The sequence below is a fragment of the Brassica oleracea genome, unplaced genomic scaffold (assembly GCF_000695525.1).
Source record: "Brassica oleracea var. oleracea cultivar TO1000 unplaced genomic scaffold, BOL UnpScaffold00966, whole genome shotgun sequence".
Lineage (NCBI taxonomy): Eukaryota > Viridiplantae > Streptophyta > Magnoliopsida > Brassicales > Brassicaceae > Brassica > Brassica oleracea.
The window spans coordinates 20,408-40,295 of record NW_013617556.1 but is presented as its reverse complement, the minus strand read 5'-3'; the positions used below and the strand labels follow the sequence as shown (position 1 = coordinate 40,295).

Sequence of the window (19,888 nt, the reverse complement as noted above, 5' to 3'; positions counted from 1 at the left end):
AATATTCCTAAACTTTAAATCAATCTTTCAAGTAATGTGAGATTTAAAGTTTCAGGGCCTTTAGGAATAATCGAGATTAAGGGTTTCAAGGCCTTAAGATTTTAATTAGATCTATCAATCAATCTATCAAACCTAAAATCTCATATTATCAATCAATATTCATTCAATTTCAAAATCAATTTTCAATTTAGGGTTTTAGGGTTTTCATTTTATTAATCAAACAATTTTGATTTCAAGGTGATCAATTTTAATCTCAATTAATCAATGTTTTTAATAGTTTTCGAATTAAGGTTTTAGGGATTTCGAAAAACTTTGATCTTTGATCAAAGAGATTTGATTTGAGATTCAAAAACCTTTAAGGTTCTGATTTTAATTGATCAATGGATCAATCTCGTTTTTAGGTTTTATATCGAACTTATAGAGCTTCGATTTACTCATAGGGGATTGATCTATTAACCTATGGCTATTAGTTTTAGATATTATATTTTAGGGTTTCAATCTTTACAAAACAACCAGATTCGATTCTTGTTTTCAGATTTCGAATTACCTTTATTTTGCAGGGTTGAACCGGACCACCAAGTGAGTTGAACCTCTATCTGCACGTGGACGGACGTTGGCTCCTTATCGGGTCGCGAGTTGTCTCGGACGGTTTGGCGTCTGGTCGCGGATGTGTGCTGAGGTAGTCGGATTAGGGTTCCAAAAGTAAAACAGTGACGCGTATTGTAGCTGAGCGTGAGGGCGCGTCTGAGATCGGATCGATGAACCGTTTGCGCTGATGGATTCGTCTTGTCAAGGGCTTCACGATGATATGTGGATCGTCGTCTGGATCCTCAGGGTTTGAGAGATTGATCGATTTTAAGTTGCGCCGGATTTAGGGTTTATGTGTGACGGATTTTAGGTTAGGGTTAGGGATTGGCGATTTTCTTTCTCAGGATTTTGGGAGTCTATCGTGCTGATAACGTGTTGTAATTAGCGAGTTTAGAGACTGAATATTTCTGTGTTATTATTAATGATCAATGGGGGTTTCTTATATAAGGATTACAAGATAAAGATAAATGGAAAGAGTATATATCCTAATCCATCTAGATTTAGGAAAACTAGTAAAACATAAATTTATAAGGAAAAGGAAATAGGGTTTTCTTTTCTCCTAGTCTTGTATGTGTGGCCGTCTTTCTCTCTCTAAAGTCGGCTCTCTCTTTCTCTCCTCTCTCTAGGATTTCGGCCATCTCTCTATCTTCTATGTATTGGGCCGGGCCTAGTTATGGACATTCACCATTGGATTTATAACAAGTTAGAGTTTTTTTTCTTTTTACAAAAAGAGAAAATCAAAAAGAGCTGATCCAAAAAAGAAGGAAAACAATGGCTTAGAGAGGTGTTCTATTGTCTCTCCTTCTCCATGCTGTATATAGTAGGTTAGAGAGGTGTACTCGTGTTTCGTTTTGAATCACTAGCGTAAGGTAATCAGAAATCTAGTTAGTGTTGTTACTAATTGGAGTGATGAAATGATTTGCTGGGAATCTTATATATGGAAATCTGATTCTTTGCTATTTTGTACGTGGACTATCCCTCAAATTGGTTATGTGCTGGTTAAACTCACAGTTAACCTTGAATTATACTACCTCCGTTCCTGAAAGTAAGATGTTTTAGATTTTTTTCTTGTTCCACAAAGATAGATTTTCTATATTGTTAAGGTACTTTTTTATACTTTTGAGGAACATTAATTGAGAATATTTGAATTGATTAAATTTCATTGGTGGAAAGTTATTGGAAAGTGTATAATAAAGTAAAAGATAAATTAAATTATAAACAATTATTAAATTCTTAATAAGCGTGCATACTCTAGAAAATCTTACTTTCATGAACAGAGGGAGTAGTATTTTTGATATTAGTGTTTCTTTCTGCACTAGCATAGCGTAGCTTGTAGGGGGCACCAACTTATTTACTTCTGTTCATTCTTGCAGGGATCTTGGAAACGAGGATAGGGCGCTGAGCTGTAATTCTGATGAGCCTTTGCAGTTTTATAACCATTGTTTGATGACCTGATCAGTCAATATGTAGAACTCACAAAAAAAAAAGCTTTTTGTCATACACATCAGCAACTACATTCACGTCCATGCCCACACCTATGTCGTCCACACCTGTATTGTCCACGCTTGTCCGTCTTTACCTATGAAACACCCAAACGAAATCCTGTGGATCAATCCTTCTTGACGTGGTTACTGGGATAGCATCCACATCTACTATATATGATGGCGGCGAAGGAGCTTATGGTGGAGGTGGGCTCATAAAAATGGTTATGGAAGTGGTAGTGGTGAAGGAGGTGTGGATAGTGGTGCGGCTGGAGGATATGGAAGTGTGGTGAAGGTGATTCAGCTGGAGACGGAGGTGGCAGCCTACACATAGGGCACCCGGGTTTTTATAGGGTCAGAAATCATAATTTACCAACTATGCTACTGAACTTTTGGACAATTACTTATACAAAAACAACATATTATCATATTTTTGTGGTGTTAGGTAACTCCACTAATCATAAAGTGGATCCGCTCCTGAGCATGTGTTTAAAAAATAAACCTGATATATATATATATATAGGGTAATGACGTCAGGTTGTGCACTTGAAGTCTTGGATTTAATTCATAAAACTGCAGTTTTAGTCATTTTCTGATTAAAGGTAGCTGGCCAAAATAAATATTTACTACCAAAAAATTTCAGATCCGGCTCTGCCTACATAGTTAAACATAACCGCACGAAACGTGATCATATCCACATACGAGATCTCTTTGCCATCAAAGTTATTTTCATCATAGAAATGGTATAACCAAGTATATCATATGCTTAAAGTACCTTACGGTGCTAAAGAGAGAGTCCAAAGTAACTACATATGTAAAGCTCTCCTTTTTAACTGCCAAATATTACGTTAGTCAAATTTTGTTAAGTAATTTCGTTACGAAATTTAGCAGAGAACGAATAATGTGAAAACACAAACAACGACAAATTCTCTTTGTTTTTGGTGAATATAACTGATTTTTCAGGTCCTGATTTGTTTTGTTTTTCTGGACAATGTATTTATTGAAAAGTAATGAAGTTCTAACAGAAATTTCTTATTATTCTGAACAACATTTGTTCCTTTGTTTTTGCGTTATTACTTATTAATATGATTTCTTATATATATGCAAAGTTAATACATTTTTATCTGCCTTTTAGGACTCTTCAAAGGGGTTGTTAATTAAGAAGTAAACATTTGACCAGCATAGAATCCAAGCGACAGCAACAGAACCGCGGCCGCGGGAGCAACCATACCAAGAGTGATTGCTTTCTTGTTATTCTTCATCAAAGCCACATATCCTCCAAGATTCTCCTTGTATGCATTCACATTACTTCTGTAATATTGCTTAACTCCATCACAAACGTTTTCCCTCTCTGCTTCTTTAAGAGCTTTCTCTTTCTCATCCCGCTTGGTCTCTTCCTCTCTTGATGGCTTTGGCAATTGAGCCTTCTCTGCATGTTTCTCTACTCCCGCTTCTTTCTCTTTTGTTGGCTGTACCTTCTCGGTTTCCTTAGGAACCGGAGGAGGTTTTGCGGTTGTACCCATCGGAGAAGTTTGTTTGCCCATTGGTAGTCTAGGGAGCTTCACAACAAGATTTGCGCCTTCAAATTTAGCACCAATGGAGTCAACATCAATGTTTGCTTGAATAGGAAACTCCTTGCGGAAACGGATCCATTTGTTGGCTCCCGCTGGACGTTCTCCCATCACTCTTACTTTCCTCGTTGTGGTTACCTGCACTTTAAGCTGCTCTTTCCTAAAGCCTGTTATTTCAAGAATCGGTTTACACAATTAAAAAACCGAGAGTAAACAAAAATCATGAAAAATTATGCCAAAGATTTTGTTGAGAAGTAATTAATACCTGGAAGGTAAATAGTGAGAGTTTCGAAGCCTTGTTCAGTTTTCCGATTAAAGATTGGATCAAATTCATCGTAGATGCGATTAACAGTAGCATGATCAGATTTTCTCTCCATCTCTTAGTTTCTTGGTTCGAATTTGGATTTGGAATAAGGATCTTTAGGTTATGTTGATAATTAGAGGGTGCACAGCTATTTCATTATATACTACTGTTCAAATGATTTTTTTGCAAGTTGTTTTCTTTGAGATTGGGTTATTCCTTTTCTTTGCCTAACTGTTATGCTCCCCAGGGTTGAAAAATGCTTTGCTTTGTTGGGACGGCGGCTTCATGCAAAGAACAAGCAAAAGGTTTTAATTGTTCAGATTGAACGACCAAAGTTTTTTATTCAGGATGATGCTTTTTCTCAAAAGATTCTCTTAAGTTTAACGTGCATCCAAACCCCAATTTCACACTATAGATGTTCAAAGAGTAAGGGTTTTCATTTAGCCCCTTATGAGTTTTTAGATGGTTACATATTTAATGTAAAAAAAATCTAAATAAAATTACAAAAGAAAAACCCAACTACAACACACCAAAAAGAGATTTGTTTTTTCAAAATTTCTGAAATTTACAATTTACCATTATCTCTATATTATCATTTGAGAAGTCGGTTTCATATGTGTCGCTCTTACATTAATTCTCAGAGTGGTCAATTACAAACATAGCCTTAATGAACTATAAATTATACATAATTGACATTATTAAGATTATTTCTATTTTCTTTTCGATTGATGAATTTCTAATTGGGCTTTTCACTTTATTTTTTTTTTCTTTTAATTTTCTTTACAAAACTCATATAAATTATAAAAAATAAATATCTATAATAATTATAACATTTTTATATATAATAACGAATTTTAGTTTTAGTTTTATTTCTTTTCATATTTTCAAAAACAACATAAGTAAAAAAGTAAATATCTATAAGTTTTAAAATATATAGATTTTTTGACACAAAACATAGGTTCACAAAAAATAGTATAGATAATTTTCTTTGAAAAGAAAACAATAGATTTTCATACCTCACACTTAAAACTAAAGTATATGCAAGAAAATTAATAATTAGAATAATTTTTTTTATATATATTTTAGACAAATATATAAAAGTAAATATATTTAAAGATTGAGCAAGTGAATTGATCATGATTCATATACTCAAAATCAAAACTCATTTAAGTCAGCGACATATTATTACTTAAAATAGTGGTCTATTTATTTTTTATCTATGTAAATTACAAACGATTCAACATTAATAATCAAGTGAAAATATATTAATGAGTTATTACGATTTAGTTTGGTTCAAAATATTCATTTACATGCATAAAATTTCAAAATATTACTTATTATGTTTACTTATGCAACTTCGGACTAACAACACTATTTTATTTGTTTCCCAAAATAACATATATCAAAATTAGGCATAATTTTATGAAAATATTTTATGAATACAAGACAATAAATCAAATTAAATGCAGCTAATAAATTTAATCGGATTTAACTTTTTAAGAACACAAAACATTAATCTGTACTTGAGATGAAAACAAGCAATCTCATATATCCGAAAAATAATTGATCAAATTATGTATAAGAAAAATCAGGTATTTCATTTTTAAAACCCATTTTTCATACATATAAATTACAAAAAAATTAAAACTTAATAAAAAAATATTATACAAATATTATAAATTATATATTTTTAAAATACTTATTTCTGTGCATGAGCACGAGAGAATCACCTAGTTAACTAATAAAAGTGCATAGAAAACTTAAGACATATGTAAAGATATTTTCATATAAAATAAGTATTATCCATCTACAATTTTTAAAAATTTACTAAAATATAAATACATGATATTAAAATAACAGAAAAATTCAGACAATTCAGTTTATATACATAACTGATTCCAAAATTAAGAAATTACAAGTTGGTTGCCCAAAATATCCCTCCCAGTTTCACATACTTGAAGTAGGCCTGAGAAGGATCGGGTATCCGGACAATTTTAAAGTATCCGGATCCGGATTCTTATCCGGCGGATCTATAATTTTACTATCCTTATCCGGATCCGGGGTTTTCGGATATCCGGATATCATATATCCTTCTAAAAATTGTAATATCCGGCGGATATCCGGATCCGGATTTGGATCCTTAAAATAAATAAAAAATAATATTAATATATATAAAATATTAAAAATACTTTAAAAATAAAAAAAATATATAATGTTTTTAATTATTTCTATGTATAATATTACAAAATTTACATAAAATTTACATATACTATTATAAAAATGAAAATATATTAAATAAAGTTAATTTTTATATATAGATATTACTATTTTTGAAATATTTATTAATAAAACTTATAGATCCGGATATCCGGATCCGGATTTGACGAATCCAACATTTTACTATCCGGATCCGGATTCGGCCCCTCCGGATATCCGGATTTTCGGATCGGATCCGGATTGAATCTCGGATCGAATCTCGGATCGAATCTCGGATCGAATCCGGATCTCGGATAAAACTCTCAGGCCTAACTTGAAGTACTGATGTTGATAGTTTAAATATATGGCCTGATAATATCGTTAGGACAATGTAACGTCATAGGTTTTCTATAGCTAGATTTTAAATCATATAAAAGTGGTTGTTTTCGCGCCGCATTGTTTAGGAAATCTAAAAAATTGGGCAAAAATATCAATGGAACTTGTACATGGCGGGAAATAGTGGGTACTAGGGGTTTTAAGTGTTTTATATATGTGTATCATTCAGAGAACTGGAGAGCAAAGAAACAGAGAGAGAACGAAAACTGTTAGAGTTAGTGAATTAATGTTCGCGCAACTCTTTTTACAGTAGTCAGTTATCCCGTCAGTACGAGGTATGTGTCGGTTTAGACCGAGTTTATTAATTAGAAAACTGTTGATTTGTGGATTATCTTTGAGGTAGATAAGCATCGAAGGTGGTTTATAGTGTGGTTTATAGTGGTCTTGTTAAGGTACACAATATATTGTTTTATCACGTTTATATAGCCGAAACAGTCGTTAATCGTGGAATGTGCTTATGACTTGTTGTCAAATATGGTTTCTTATTTTCAGGTCAAAAGTGTGAAGATGAGACGGTGAGACTTGTAGTCGGCATGTGGGAGAAAATAGGAGCGAATGATTGGTGTTTCACTGACGACGCAATAGAGAGAGTGTGTGAGGTGGTGATGCATGAGAACCAACATATGAATCGATGATGGAGCTTGTCAAGACAAGATAGATTATTGAATCAGGGACCTCCATTGCTTTAACATACAACTTCCCAGGCTGTATGAAGGTTCTCGGTAACTTAACAACACCTCCCATAGACATAAAAGAAGATTCAGATGACGAGCTTTTAATGTCAACCCACCTAGTTGGTCGTGAGATGAGGATGTTGATTACAATATGAAACAATGTTGTTTCCCATTATCTTTTTCAGAGGAGGATAATTATGCTATAGGTGGAAGCTCAAGTGGGAACGCACCACCCAAGCATATACCGTTTAGGGGTAATGATAATCTTCTTTAGTCAATACACGAAAATAAAAATCCATGTTATGGTGAATGGATGGTACAATGTTTGGAAAGAAATGTGTTTGCAAGGGTGGATCAACTCAAGTGAGTGTTCCTTTGGAGATTTTTAACAATGAAGAGGTGGAAAATCTTGAGGAGATCATAATGACTTTAAGCAGAGGTCCTCACGTCCTTACTGATGGAACTAAGCAATGAGACGTTGTCTTCAACGGACTCCTTTACTGACACAATTCCTCTAGGACCCGAGGACCTGTAAATGGGATTATTAGGCACCAAGAAAAAGTTGAACCTGTTACTGATCCTGATAGCTTGGTTCTTGCAATAGGTAATATATTCTAATTACTTAGTCATTTCTATCCGTAGTGTTAAATTGTGAGTTATCATCAACTTTTCTTGTTAGATATTTATCAATTAACCAGAGCTCGTGGTCTGGTGGTGATTAGCTTAATACGGTAAAAATCCACCAAGATTCGAATTCCGGTCACTGGGGAATTGCTTTACCAAGATTTGAGTTCCGGTCACTGGAGAATTAACATATCGGCATTACCAGAGACAGATGACCGACACGTGGTAACACGTGACCACTCTGGACGACCTCTGTGGAATCAGAATACCTCTGTATAATTAATAAAAAAAAAATATTTATCAATTTTCCAGATCGTTGAAAGTTACCAATCATATCCACCACATCGTTTTCGATGACTAACCATGAATGTTGGTGTTTCAAAAAATAGAGACAAAAGTGTTTCAAAAAAAAAAAAAGCCATGAATGTTCAAAGAACAACAATATCATGCCACCTGTACCGGGTTCATTCTGCGAACACATTTTTAACTGAGCTAATCTCACCTCTTCTTTTGTTGCCATTACAGTTAAACAATCACTCATATCCAACGGCGGAGTCAGAAATATTTTGTACTCAGGTAAAAAAAATTAGTGGGATAAATTTTCATTTTTAATGGAGACAATACAATTTCTTTTTAAATAAAAATAAATATTTTACAATTTTTCTTAAACAAAAACACATATTTAAAAAAAAAATACTGAGGTCAACTGACCCTACTCTTTCCCAATTGTCTCCACTCCTCATATTCTTTATCAAGGTTAGTAACTTCAGAGCATCTTTATCCAGGTATTTTAGTGGGGGTTTTAGTGTCATGGATCCCACTAAAATGATAAAACCGTTATTTGTGTTTGCCAAATAAAAACTGTTCTTTGTTTGATTCTTGCACTGTTCGTGGACCTCATTGATACGTGACGGCACGCGATTGGTTAACTTTTTAATATTTTTTTTAAAAAAAATAAACAAAAATAAAAAAATAAAAACCCCAGTTTTGAGTTTGTGGGATAAAGATGCTCTCACCAACAATCATCGTCAAATTTCGTTGGAAAAATTGTTTTAAACTAATTTTTAAAATACTGAACTGCAAGTCTGCAACATATGTGATCACAGCCTCTGTTCAAAGCCAGTCCCCCGCATAATTATGTAAGCGAATATTTATATTTTGTTCTTGTTTCTGCTTTGTTACTGTGTGGTAAAATTGTGTTACCGTCTGTTTGTGTCTCACATTCTTTTGCTCATTTGTTGCCAACACGTTTCCTTGTCTATATATGCTTCTTTTATTCTATTAAAAAAAGGAAAAGAGATGATGTATCATGGATGTGGATGATACGATTCATCACCAAAATAGTGAAAAGCTAACTTTAAATACATATATATATATATATATATATATATATATATGGCAATTCTCTTAAATAACAATTTTAAGTTTTTGTCACAAAAATAACCAAAATAGTTCTTTTTTAAAAATGTTATCATAGAGAATTTCTCTATATATATATATATATCGTACAAGCAAACCGGATGGTGTTAACTGCACATTAAACCACTCTAGATCTCCGAAGACATGCAAATACACCAATTCCCTGGAAAATAGTAAAGCATCGCTTAGATCAGCATTAACCATAGAAGCTTAAGAGAGGTGCTTAAAAAATAAGAATAAAATAGTGGGTGGATCCCACCATTTTCGAAAATAAGGGTGTTTCTGCTGCCTAAATAAGCAGCGATCTTGGAGAAGTTTTTCAACTGTTCGCGGGCCCACTGACATATGGCGGCCCGCGATTGGTGGGTTTTTAATTTTTTTTTTTAATCAGAGAAAAGAAAAAAAAATAGCAGATGGGGTACTGGGATAAAAGATGCTCTTATCCAGGTCTCTTAAGGAGTCTCTTAGCTTAATTTAAAAAATAAAAAAATATCAATTATCATAAAGACCGTCTCTTAATCAGGGTACACAAGAGGCGCTCTCCTCTCCTTTCCTTCCCCTGTAGCTTCTTCTTCTCCATCTCACTTCTCTCATGCTTCCTTCAAAATGGAGTCACTCCTCCACGCGTCTTCATCTCTAAGAAGAAGAAAAGCAAGAAAGACGACAGCCACAGCTTCTCCTCGAGACCTGACGAAGCCACGACCCGTTTCCTGAATCCATTCTTCTCAAAGAGGTTTTGATTTCTCTCACTCAGTTAGCTCATGAGAACGAAGAAGATAGTAATTGATTACTCTGTTATCCTCTGTTTCTGGTCCAACCATTTGATGCTGAAAGTTTTGTGCTTTTTTTGTTTATATGAATTGGCTCACCCTTGTGAAGTTTGATAGAGAAAGATTGATGTAGTCTTCTCACTCTCAATGATCTCACATACTGCTTCGGAGTAAAAATCCTCAAAAGTATATATATCTGTGTTGATTGGTGTAGAGAAATCGAAAATCATCCAATTGATTATTGAATCGATTAGTAAAGGAATCAATTTTGTAATGTTTTTGACAGGAAGGATGAATGGTTCTCGTAAGCAATCAATCGTCTACGCTGTTCGAGATTACCAACCACTAAAAGAAAGCAGCGTCGCTTGCTCTGCCACGATGACGGACGGAGCAAGAAGCTTAACGATGCGGCGCGGATTGATCACCGACGTTTCTGCCGAGAGATGTTGAGAGAATCATAGACACGTTTGCTCTGAATCGAGAGGCTTCCCGTAAAAATGAATGTTTCTTCTTCTTACACGTTGACATAGAATCAATAACTCTTTATGATCAGTCATTGTAATTTGGAAATGTGTAGGTTAGCTTCTCGGAAGATAGAATCATGAGCAGTTATGTGACGCCGCTGGTGAGGAAAGAGTCAAGTCCTGTGGTGCTCTTCACGGATTTGATAGGTACTAGTAGTACCGTACTACTAAATCTAAAGCCTTGTAACTGCTATGGTTAGTCCTAAGAATACCAGTGAATGATCTTCTGTTTCATGTTTCCTATGAAACTCAGTAGAGAGATGCTGTAAAATAGTATTTGAATTTTAACTTCATTGATGTGTTTTCTATCCATTTGATTACTCGTATGGGTTTCTCTCCTTTTTTTTTATTTATGTAACCACCGTAATTCAAATGATGTTGTTCTTTGAATTTTAGTTTTTCAAGTATTGGTATGCGTTCCCAAGAGCAGAGTGAAAGTCTGAAGTCTCACAAGTACCATACTGGGAGTGATTGTGAAGTGCTTGCCCATCTTGTAAGTACCATTTCTTGCTTCCGTAGATAGATAGATGTTGTATGTGTTTGTGTCGTGTTGTGACATATACATAACCTTCAAAAGCTAAATATATGTAATGATGTCTACAAACAAAGTTATAATATATATATATATATATATATATATATATAAGCAAATGATGATTCCGTCTACTTTTATGTATACATTTACCTGTGTTCCTAGATTATTTTGTGTACATGGGTGAGTAACAACAACTATGATCTCTAAAAACAAACTTGTATTAGAGAATGTTTTATATTTTTTTTTTTAAGAACCATAATTAAGAGACTTGCAATAAACCACATAAATGTTCAAATCTCTTTCTAAGTCTCTTAACTCACTTTTACACTTTAAAAACTATAAAAAAATTAAATAAAAGACCCTTTAAGGGGTTTAGGGATAATGATGCTCTTAGCTTTACATATAGTCTAAAAAGAGATTAGTACTTAGAAGAAAGAGTAAACAACCTGAGTGTGTGATAATCAAGTATCATGGCGACTGATCATTCTGGATGAAGTTCAACGCCTGTTCCTTTGAAATAACTTTCACAATACTCGCATTATTCTCATGAAACACTCCATACATCTTATCCGCAACTTTCACTAGCTCCGGACGAAAAGTTGTGGTTATGAACTGCGTGCTTACGCTGTCATCAGCTAAACCACGAATCATGTCTGATAAAATTGTTTGGTTAGGAAATCATCATAATTCCAAGTACAGCATGCTACTGAGGGAGAGAGGAGCGAGTTTTTGTGCATGTGTGAGAAAGTTGAAGTAAAAGATTATATATAAAAAAGATAGATAAGTAAGGATACTGCCGACAGCAGTTCGATACTGAGTATCAAGTGCCGCATCAATCTCATCAAAGAGATAGAACGGTGCAGGATCGCATTTCTGGATGGCAAATATTAATGCAAGAGCAACAACGGTCTTTTGTCCTCCCGACAACTGTTTCATTGACCGTGTCTCCCCTTGATCAGTAAACGACACCTACCACACAAATCCCAAATGTGATCAGCCTGAAAAACTAGAAATGTCTTTTTTTATATTTAGCGTCGACGATTCTTTCTGTACCTTCACTGTTACACCATCGTATTTCTCAACCCTTCTCTCTGTAGCAGCTTCACCACACCCATCTTCGTCATCGTGATCACGGTCCTGTGATGCACACAAAACGTGTAATGCCCACATAATTTTAGTTGCCCATTTGATAATGTAAACTCACAAGGGATTAAATTAAATAAAAGATGGAGTGGAAAAAGAGTGTTATCAAGGAAAGCAGAAGCATGCCTTTTTCGTAGTCTTCTTCATCATGACAAGGTGACCATGTCCACCTTGCACAAGCTGAGAGAATATTTCCCGGAAGTGAAATGAAACCATTTTGTAAGTACGTTCTATAGATTCGTCTTTCTGCTGATCCAGAACTGTAATCAATTCTTTTATTTTCTGCAGGAACGTCAAATGTGTCAGTTAACTTGTACTTTCTACATAGAATTCAGTAAGGAGTATGACGCCTACCTCATCTCCTGCATCAAGCTCAGTTTTCCGTTTCTGAAGTTCTTCTCGCTGTTCTGTGAAATTTACATATTGATCAAGCGCTTTCTTGTTAACATGGCTGAACTGTTGCAGCTGTTCACTGCACCCGTGTAGCACCTTCTGCAGCTCCTTTATATTTTTTTGTTTATACCTAAAATATACCATAGCTTATAAATATCATAGGACTCTTAGGAGAAAAAATCAAACAAAGCTCAAACATACATGTCAAAAGATTCGGATGAAAATGGACCCAATCCCATAATCTTCTTCCTATACTCTTCTTGCTTAGAAAGGAGTGTGTTACGAAGGCTGAATAGTTCCTCCAACTTTTTATTTGCATCTTGCACTTTCATCTCACAGTCATCTTGCAATGTCTGAGAGAACAAGAAATCTTGTCAGATACCTAATAGGAATAACGATATTCTCTTAATCTACAGATTGTATTACTACCTTTAACTTCGCCTTCTTATCTTTAATTTTCTTGACCTGCTTAGTCTTCTCATCAATGCTTCGACAGAGACCTAAACCCGTGACATGGCATTGAGTCTACTAGCCCAAATAGTAAACGAAACTTAAGAAAATGTCAAGCAATGTAGATAAGAGTGTTTGGGGCTCACCTTGGAGCTCGTTTGTGAACTCTTCAACCAATAGTTTTGCATCATCAAGTTCTTGTGTTTCTAAGCCAGCTGAACTAGGCAAACTATAATCCTCGACGGAAGCTATAGTAGCATGTAACTCATCTATTCTCCTCTTTAAGTTGGTAGACAAATTAGTCTCCAACTCTGCTTTTCTTGTCTCTGTCTGTTTGTAAATCAGACATAAATTAGAAATTAACTCAAAAGAGAAAGCAAACATTCAAACTATTTTGTCTAACCTCAATCCGATCTGTCTTGAATGCAATAAGTTTGTCCTTAAGATCCTCAATTTCTGGGTTTAATCGTGATAATTCTTCCGTTTCTTCTGGGGTTAGGTGATCCACAAGTTCCGTGGCCATTTCAGCTTCCTTCATGGCCATGCTAGATCTTAACTGCTCCATTTGTATTCTAACATCACCTAGTGATTTCTCCTGCAAACAGGTGAACAAATATATTATTTTTCACACTGAAAGCTGCTAAAAAAATGAATCAAAAGAGAGAGAAAAAAGCATCAAAAGAATGACCTTATGTTCAAGGGCTATATGTATAGCATGTTTCTGCTTAGTCTCGTTAGCTATCTCTTGCTTCAGTTGCTCCACCTGTAATCTGCTATGCGTCCAGTCTGATTCAAGTCTCTGCTTCTCAGTAACAATCTGTGTGATCTGCTGATATATCAGTGAGAAATGTTAAGTAGAATGCCTTGAGTTGAGAAAGAAAATTTTTTAAAAAAAATAATACAATTAAATCAAAGTAAATTATGGAAAGGATATCTTGTAGCTGTCTTCTAACATCCTCCAACACCTTCTCCTTCGTATCTATAGACTTCATATTTTGTATTATGGTATTCATTAATCTCAATTTCGACCGCCTGTGGTCATAAAATCCACCAGTCATGCCACCCTTTCTGCTCACCTGGTCACCTGTCATGGCACACCAGAACGTTATCACATACATGTCAAATGGGAAGCGTAGTAAATATAAATGCATTTTTCAGTTCCAACCTTCTAAAGTTATGCAATCCAAGCCATCACTCTTAGCAACTCTTGTTGCTACATTCAGATCTTGACATACAACTGTTCTACCAAAAACCTACATCAAGACAACGAAAATATATAATGACACTATCGAAAATAATAAGCAGAACTGTTCCATTTAAGATGTATACAAACCTAAATAAGAGGGCTATAACAGAAAAGCACATAGTTTAGCTCAGAAGGTGACAAGAAATAGTTTACGTGAGAGAGCAAAAGAAGCACCTGGCCAAATGCTGGTGCAAATTTGGAGTCGAACTTCAATCTCCTCAGCAGTGGTATTGCATCAGAACATTGTGGATAGTTTACATGAGGTGCATTTACTCGATTCAGCGGTATGAAGGTCACACGTCCACCCTTTCGAGAATTCAGGTGTTCAATTATCTTGGTTGAAATGTCGTCATCCTCAACTACTACGTGAAATAGGCTGCAGATTAAAAGAGAAAATTATAAGCCAGAGATAGTAAATTGAGTGAACATTATAGTAAGTTTCAAGCATACCTGTTTCCAGCAGTGACTTCAACTGCGGTGAAAAACTTCTCATCGCAATCAACCAGCTCAACAAGTGGACCAAAAACTCCATTGATCTTATGCTCAGAGCAAATCCGTTTGATAGAGATCAGTCCTCGCCTTACGTCCTGAGACAATGAAACAGCTGAAATTACTTCAAACTAGCAGAGACGTATCTAAGCTGAAGGGCCCAATCAATCTATTACTCACTCCTGGAGTTGCATGATCAAGATTTTTCTTTGCCCTCTCAAGTTCCATTTTCAACTTGTCAATTTCAGAAGATAGTTGACTTTCTTCTCCCCATTTTTCCCTGGATTAACATATCTTTTGTTATACTGAAGAAACTTTCTGCTATACTTATGACAGCAATATTTTTACCTTCTTTTTCTATGTTCTTCATCCCTCTCCCTCTTTTTAATATTGAATTGTTCATGGGACTTGGAAATGTGAGTGTCCAGTTCACTAATTTCAACTTCATGGTTCTTGATGTGTGCATCACGCTCCTTCAAATCAGTATTGAGGCCAAAAATTTCATCCTGAAGTTTTTGCTCCTACAATAGACGAAACATGTTATATCACTAGTCAAATGAAACTGTCCGCTGGAAAACATGAAAAAAAAATAGTGAGATTCAAATGTTACAAAACACAAGATTTGGTAAATTTCCCATCCCATCCCTTCATCTTCCATATCTAATAATAGAAACTCACTTGACCCATGTTTGAGTCTAGAACACGCTTGAGATATTTAGTTTCTTTCCGGAGCCATTCGTCTCGAGTAGCCTTATCTGAGAACTGAGTTGCACGTCCCTTTTTCTGATAAAGAATATTAAGCTTCTTCTCCAGCTCCATGATTCTTTAAGAAAGAAAATTAGTTGTCTAAGTAAGAGGACTCTAATTTAAAAACAAAAACACAAAAAAGTTTACAATCTGCATCTATTGCTACATACAACCCACTCATTATCAGAGATAAAAAAGCTATTTTTCGATCGTGACAATATGTAGGCTTACCTTTTGGTCGTCTGCTTCTCCTTGTCAACTTGACTTTCATACAAAGGAGTAATCGCCTCTAGTTCCTTCAAAGAATCCTCCCTTTCTCTTTCCACCATACTAAGTTGCTCAAGTGCATCATTCTGAAAGGCATAATACTTCATTAGTGCATATTAGCTACAAATATATAGAAAACTGACAACTTTAAATGCATACTTATGTACACTTCTTTCCCAAAGATTTTATAAAAAAAGTGACTGAGTATCAGCTTGTGTGATCACATGTGAAGCAATCAAATACCTTTGACTGGATATTTCCAGCAATCCGTTCCTTTAAATCATTCTCATCAAGCTCAAGTTTTGTCTTCTTCTTTATAGCTTCAGTTTTTAGTGCTTCAACAGTTTCTTTCTTATTGTTCATTGTCTGAAGCTCCTTTGTCAGTCCTGCCAGCGACTCATCTAAGCTCCTGCACTCGTCCTGGGCCTTCTCAACTCTGTCATACATTTTTGTAGACTCTTCGGATGCTTTAGTTCTTTCAGCTTCAGTCTGGACCATGACATAAAACGCCCAGATGTAGAAAAGGTAAGCCTAAGTGATGAGTGAACCGATAATATAATAAAAGCTGAGAGTCTGCCAGAACTCAATAAAACATTAAAATTCGAGTAGCAACAGAACTACCTATAAAACTAGAAAGACAATACTGAAAACATATCCCTAAATTTATTGGTTCACCTGTTCCAGTTTCTCCCTAGTATCGTGAAGCTGTTTTTCATAAATGGTGTATTCGAGTGATTTTCTCTGCTTATCAAGTTGTTGGTATTTTCTGAGTTCTTCTTTCTCTTCGTCCAGTTCCCTTAGTTTTTCATCCAAGTATTGGACAGCTTGGATGATATGATTTCGTTTAATCCCTGTGAGACAAGTCATGCGGCTATATGTATTAGATTTTCGAGATACCCATGCATGCACGAGAAATAATGAAGGAGGTTCCAGTATTACTGCAGTGCACACTGATAACTTGCCTGTATCCTGCATAATTTTCAAACTCTCACAGCGTTTCTCCTCATAAACACGGGTACCACCAATCTCTTTTAGCAGATCTAGCCGTTCTGAATCTTTCATCATTGTCAACGAGGCTATCTACAAACGTACATTTGTTAAGCCCACATTGTATCTTCTCTAATGTTCTTAGCAACACAAGAATAACCCAAGAATATTTTCTCTTGCAGGAGCATACCTTTCCTTGTTGAACAACATAGTAAGGATTAGAACGAGAAAATCCAGCACTCTCCAGTAAATCCATAACTTCATTTTTTCTGAAAATTTTGTTTAAAATTAAACTTTTCACCAATCCGCGAAATAGAGCAATTAATGGAAAACTTATAGAAGAGTTACGAACGTAATGTGTTTCCCGTCCAAGAAATATTCATCCTTCTTCAGACCAATAGCTCGGCGCAAGCGAATTTCATCTTTATCAACCTAGTCGAGAAGCATAAGCCAAAGATCAGACAACAAATGAACTGTTCAGATTTTTAAAGGTTTTTTTTTTCTTGCTAACTTCAGATTTTTAAAGGTGCGGAAAATATATATTACTCATAATTTGAAAAGATCAATTATGAACTATTACAGGGATGCGGTTGTCAGAATTATCAAAGACAATCTCCACGAACGCAGATCCAACTTGATGACCAACTCCTTCCTGTCCAATAAAAAGCTCGTAGTTAAACAATTTGCAGGATACCTAGCTATAGCACCAAATGCAGTCAAGAGTCAACAGAGCAAACTTAAGGACATACATGGAGTAACGCATTCCTATCTTCATTACGCAGATTTTGGAAGATGTCACTCAATACAAAACGAATTGCTGCATTTGAAACCAAGAATTCAATGAGAATCAAAAACTGGAGATGTTTTCTTTACATACAAGGAAATACACATATGTGAGAGAAAAGGTAAAGAATAGAGGATGATGAAGAAGCTCAATCTAACCATGGAAAAAGTTGCTTTTCCCAGACCCATTTGCCCCAACTGAAACAGATTAGAAGAAGTGATCATCAGTGTCAGCGACAAGTTGAGACTATCATAGGTACAACAATTAACACCAAGGACATATCATTTATCAAACGTGTAGATCAATGAACATTACCAACACAGTTAACTTTGCTGCTGAAATCCTCAGTAGCAGTTTGCTCATTGTAACTCTTGAAACCTTCGATTATAACCTTGCATGCCAAAAATCAAAACCCGAGAAGAAATTCAGTAGAGATTATATAGCAGACGAAAAACAGTTCCTAATACAATTTTAGAGGGAGGGAATGGCACCAGCTTGATGTACATGGCGAAAGGTCACACTAGCTACTCCCCACCTATCGAAGCAGATAAAAGATGGATTAAACTCCAAACCCTAATTTCGGAAGTTGAACTCTAGGGTTTTCTAGCCAAACGACGAATCAAATGACCGGGAAAAAGATCAGCCAACTGAAAACAGAAATCATATATTTATAAATATATACACGTTTCCTTTAATCTGTACTTTATTCATTCGGATTATTTTGTATATTGGAATCAGCCGGTCCATGCTTATTGAAGGCCTTACTCCAAAACTAAAAAGTGTGCCCTGTTTTTTTTTTTTTAATAAATACTACTGTTTTACATTAGGTACAAAAGCAAAAAAAAAAAAAAAAAAAAAAAAAAAAAAAAAAAAAAAAAAAAAAAAAAAAAAAAAAAAAAAAAAAAAAAAAAAAAAAAAAAAAAAAAATCATCAGAAGGTATGTTATCATCAAAATCAGAGTTTTGAAAAATAACACAAATAAAAGATCCAACGAGAACGTGATCATCATCGTCAAGGTTTTGTGATAAAGCATCTGGAACAAGATTAAGGATCATATTCACTAAAACTAAAAGAAAGGGAACGACGCTTCTTACTAATCACAAGCAAATAACCGAAGGTTAACGATTGATGACACCAATTTAGCAATTTGTAAAAGTTATAAACCCTTGTTTTGACCGAGACTAATTGTCAGGCCCGGCTCAAAAAACTTTTGGACACGTGGCAAAATGTTATAATATTTTTTTTTAAACATATATATCTATGGTAAATTATTTTTTTTGGGCCTTTATCTTTAATATTTTACAAAAATTGGGCCATTTTTCAATATCTATCTTCTATATATATAAAAATATGTTGGTGACCCTCCTGTGATGCCACGTGGAAAATCATTCTCTGACAGGCCGACACGTATCCGTCTTCTGGGTTTTATTTCTTTGGTTGGGCATGAGTTTAACTTTGGGCTTATACTATGAATAATTGACAGGACTTTTTACTCTTTAATATTATTGAATGTGTTAATTATTTCTAATACATAGTAGATAAAAAAAACACACATTACGATATGGACGTATATTATCATCAAAGCAATCTTTACTATATGTACCTCATCCTGCGATAATTTATAAAGTAGCAACGAATCTATGAGTTCAGCAAATTTGCAATTACTTACGACAGAATTTTAATTATATAAACATTCAACAGTAATGTGTTGAATATTATATTCATATGATTTAAAAGCCTTTACAAATTTTTATTTTTAAACATACACCAAAAACTTTATGAAAGTAAATATCCATTCAGGTTCTCAACCACTTTAAATACCACCAACGCCAAAAAATTAAATCAAGTGCACGAAAACTATAATATATTTAAAACTACAATAAATACATTAGTTAATGAAAAATCCTTTTTAAAAAATATTATGGATGCATACATAAATACTAAGAGAAATGTATAAAAGAAAATAAAAGTAACAATAACTTGAAGAACAAAATGTATAAGACTGAGAATATTTATGATTTGTGGTCTAAGATATATTCAACTTATTGTCCTAATCAAGGCGGAATAAATATTGAATAATATTTTTTTAAAAATTATATATACATAGAAATTTTTTTAGTGGTAGGGTATATTTATAATTTCCAATATTTAGCCAAATAAAGAAAAAGAAAACATGCATGTATATAACCATGAAAAGAAAACTACTTTAAATAACTTAATCAAAACAACAACCACGTACAACTAAACCCGATGAACGTCCCAACCTCAAAAGAAATATGGTATAAGAGTTTTTTTGCAAA

The 19,888-nt window shown here is 34.5% G+C and overlaps 2 protein-coding genes and 1 long non-coding RNA gene across 3 annotated transcripts; 1 reads left to right on the top strand and 2 right to left on the bottom strand.

Annotated features, from left to right (window-relative positions):
• Window positions 1–3,065: 3,065 nt before the first annotated feature.
• LOC106320581 (inactive protein RESTRICTED TEV MOVEMENT 2) lies at window positions 3,066–4,073 on the bottom strand. Its single transcript, XM_013758963.1, has 2 exons — window positions 3,906–4,073; window positions 3,066–3,807 (listed from the first exon to the last, which is right to left on the bottom strand). Exons 1-2 carry the CDS (start codon window positions 4,015–4,017, stop codon window positions 3,227–3,229), a joined length of 693 nt encoding a protein of 230 aa, XP_013614417.1. The 5' UTR covers window positions 4,018–4,073; the 3' UTR covers window positions 3,066–3,226.
• A 5,789-nt stretch (window positions 4,074–9,862) lies between these two features.
• On the top strand, window positions 9,863–11,069 carry LOC106320583. The gene is made up of 3 exons (XR_001265868.1): window positions 9,863–9,986; window positions 10,310–10,694; window positions 10,944–11,069. It is a non-coding gene; the product is annotated as an uncharacterized LOC106320583 (long non-coding RNA).
• A 481-nt stretch (window positions 11,070–11,550) lies between these two features.
• Window positions 11,551–18,094, bottom strand: LOC106320580 (structural maintenance of chromosomes protein 3-like). The gene is made up of 28 exons (XM_013758962.1): window positions 18,080–18,094; window positions 17,904–17,979; window positions 17,747–17,785; window positions 17,554–17,621; window positions 17,385–17,456; window positions 17,157–17,236; window positions 16,995–17,073; window positions 16,780–16,897; window positions 16,493–16,668; window positions 16,061–16,306; window positions 15,782–15,903; window positions 15,482–15,626; window positions 15,152–15,324; window positions 14,984–15,083; window positions 14,765–14,901; window positions 14,489–14,690; window positions 14,234–14,321; window positions 14,003–14,152; window positions 13,757–13,908; window positions 13,472–13,663; window positions 13,215–13,398; window positions 13,048–13,118; window positions 12,820–12,971; window positions 12,580–12,748; window positions 12,352–12,507; window positions 12,136–12,219; window positions 11,877–12,051; window positions 11,551–11,735 (listed from the first exon to the last, which is right to left on the bottom strand). Exons 1-28 carry the CDS (start codon window positions 18,092–18,094, stop codon window positions 11,551–11,553), a joined length of 3,606 nt encoding a protein of 1,201 aa, XP_013614416.1.
• Between the last annotated feature and the right edge of the window lie 1,794 nt (window positions 18,095–19,888).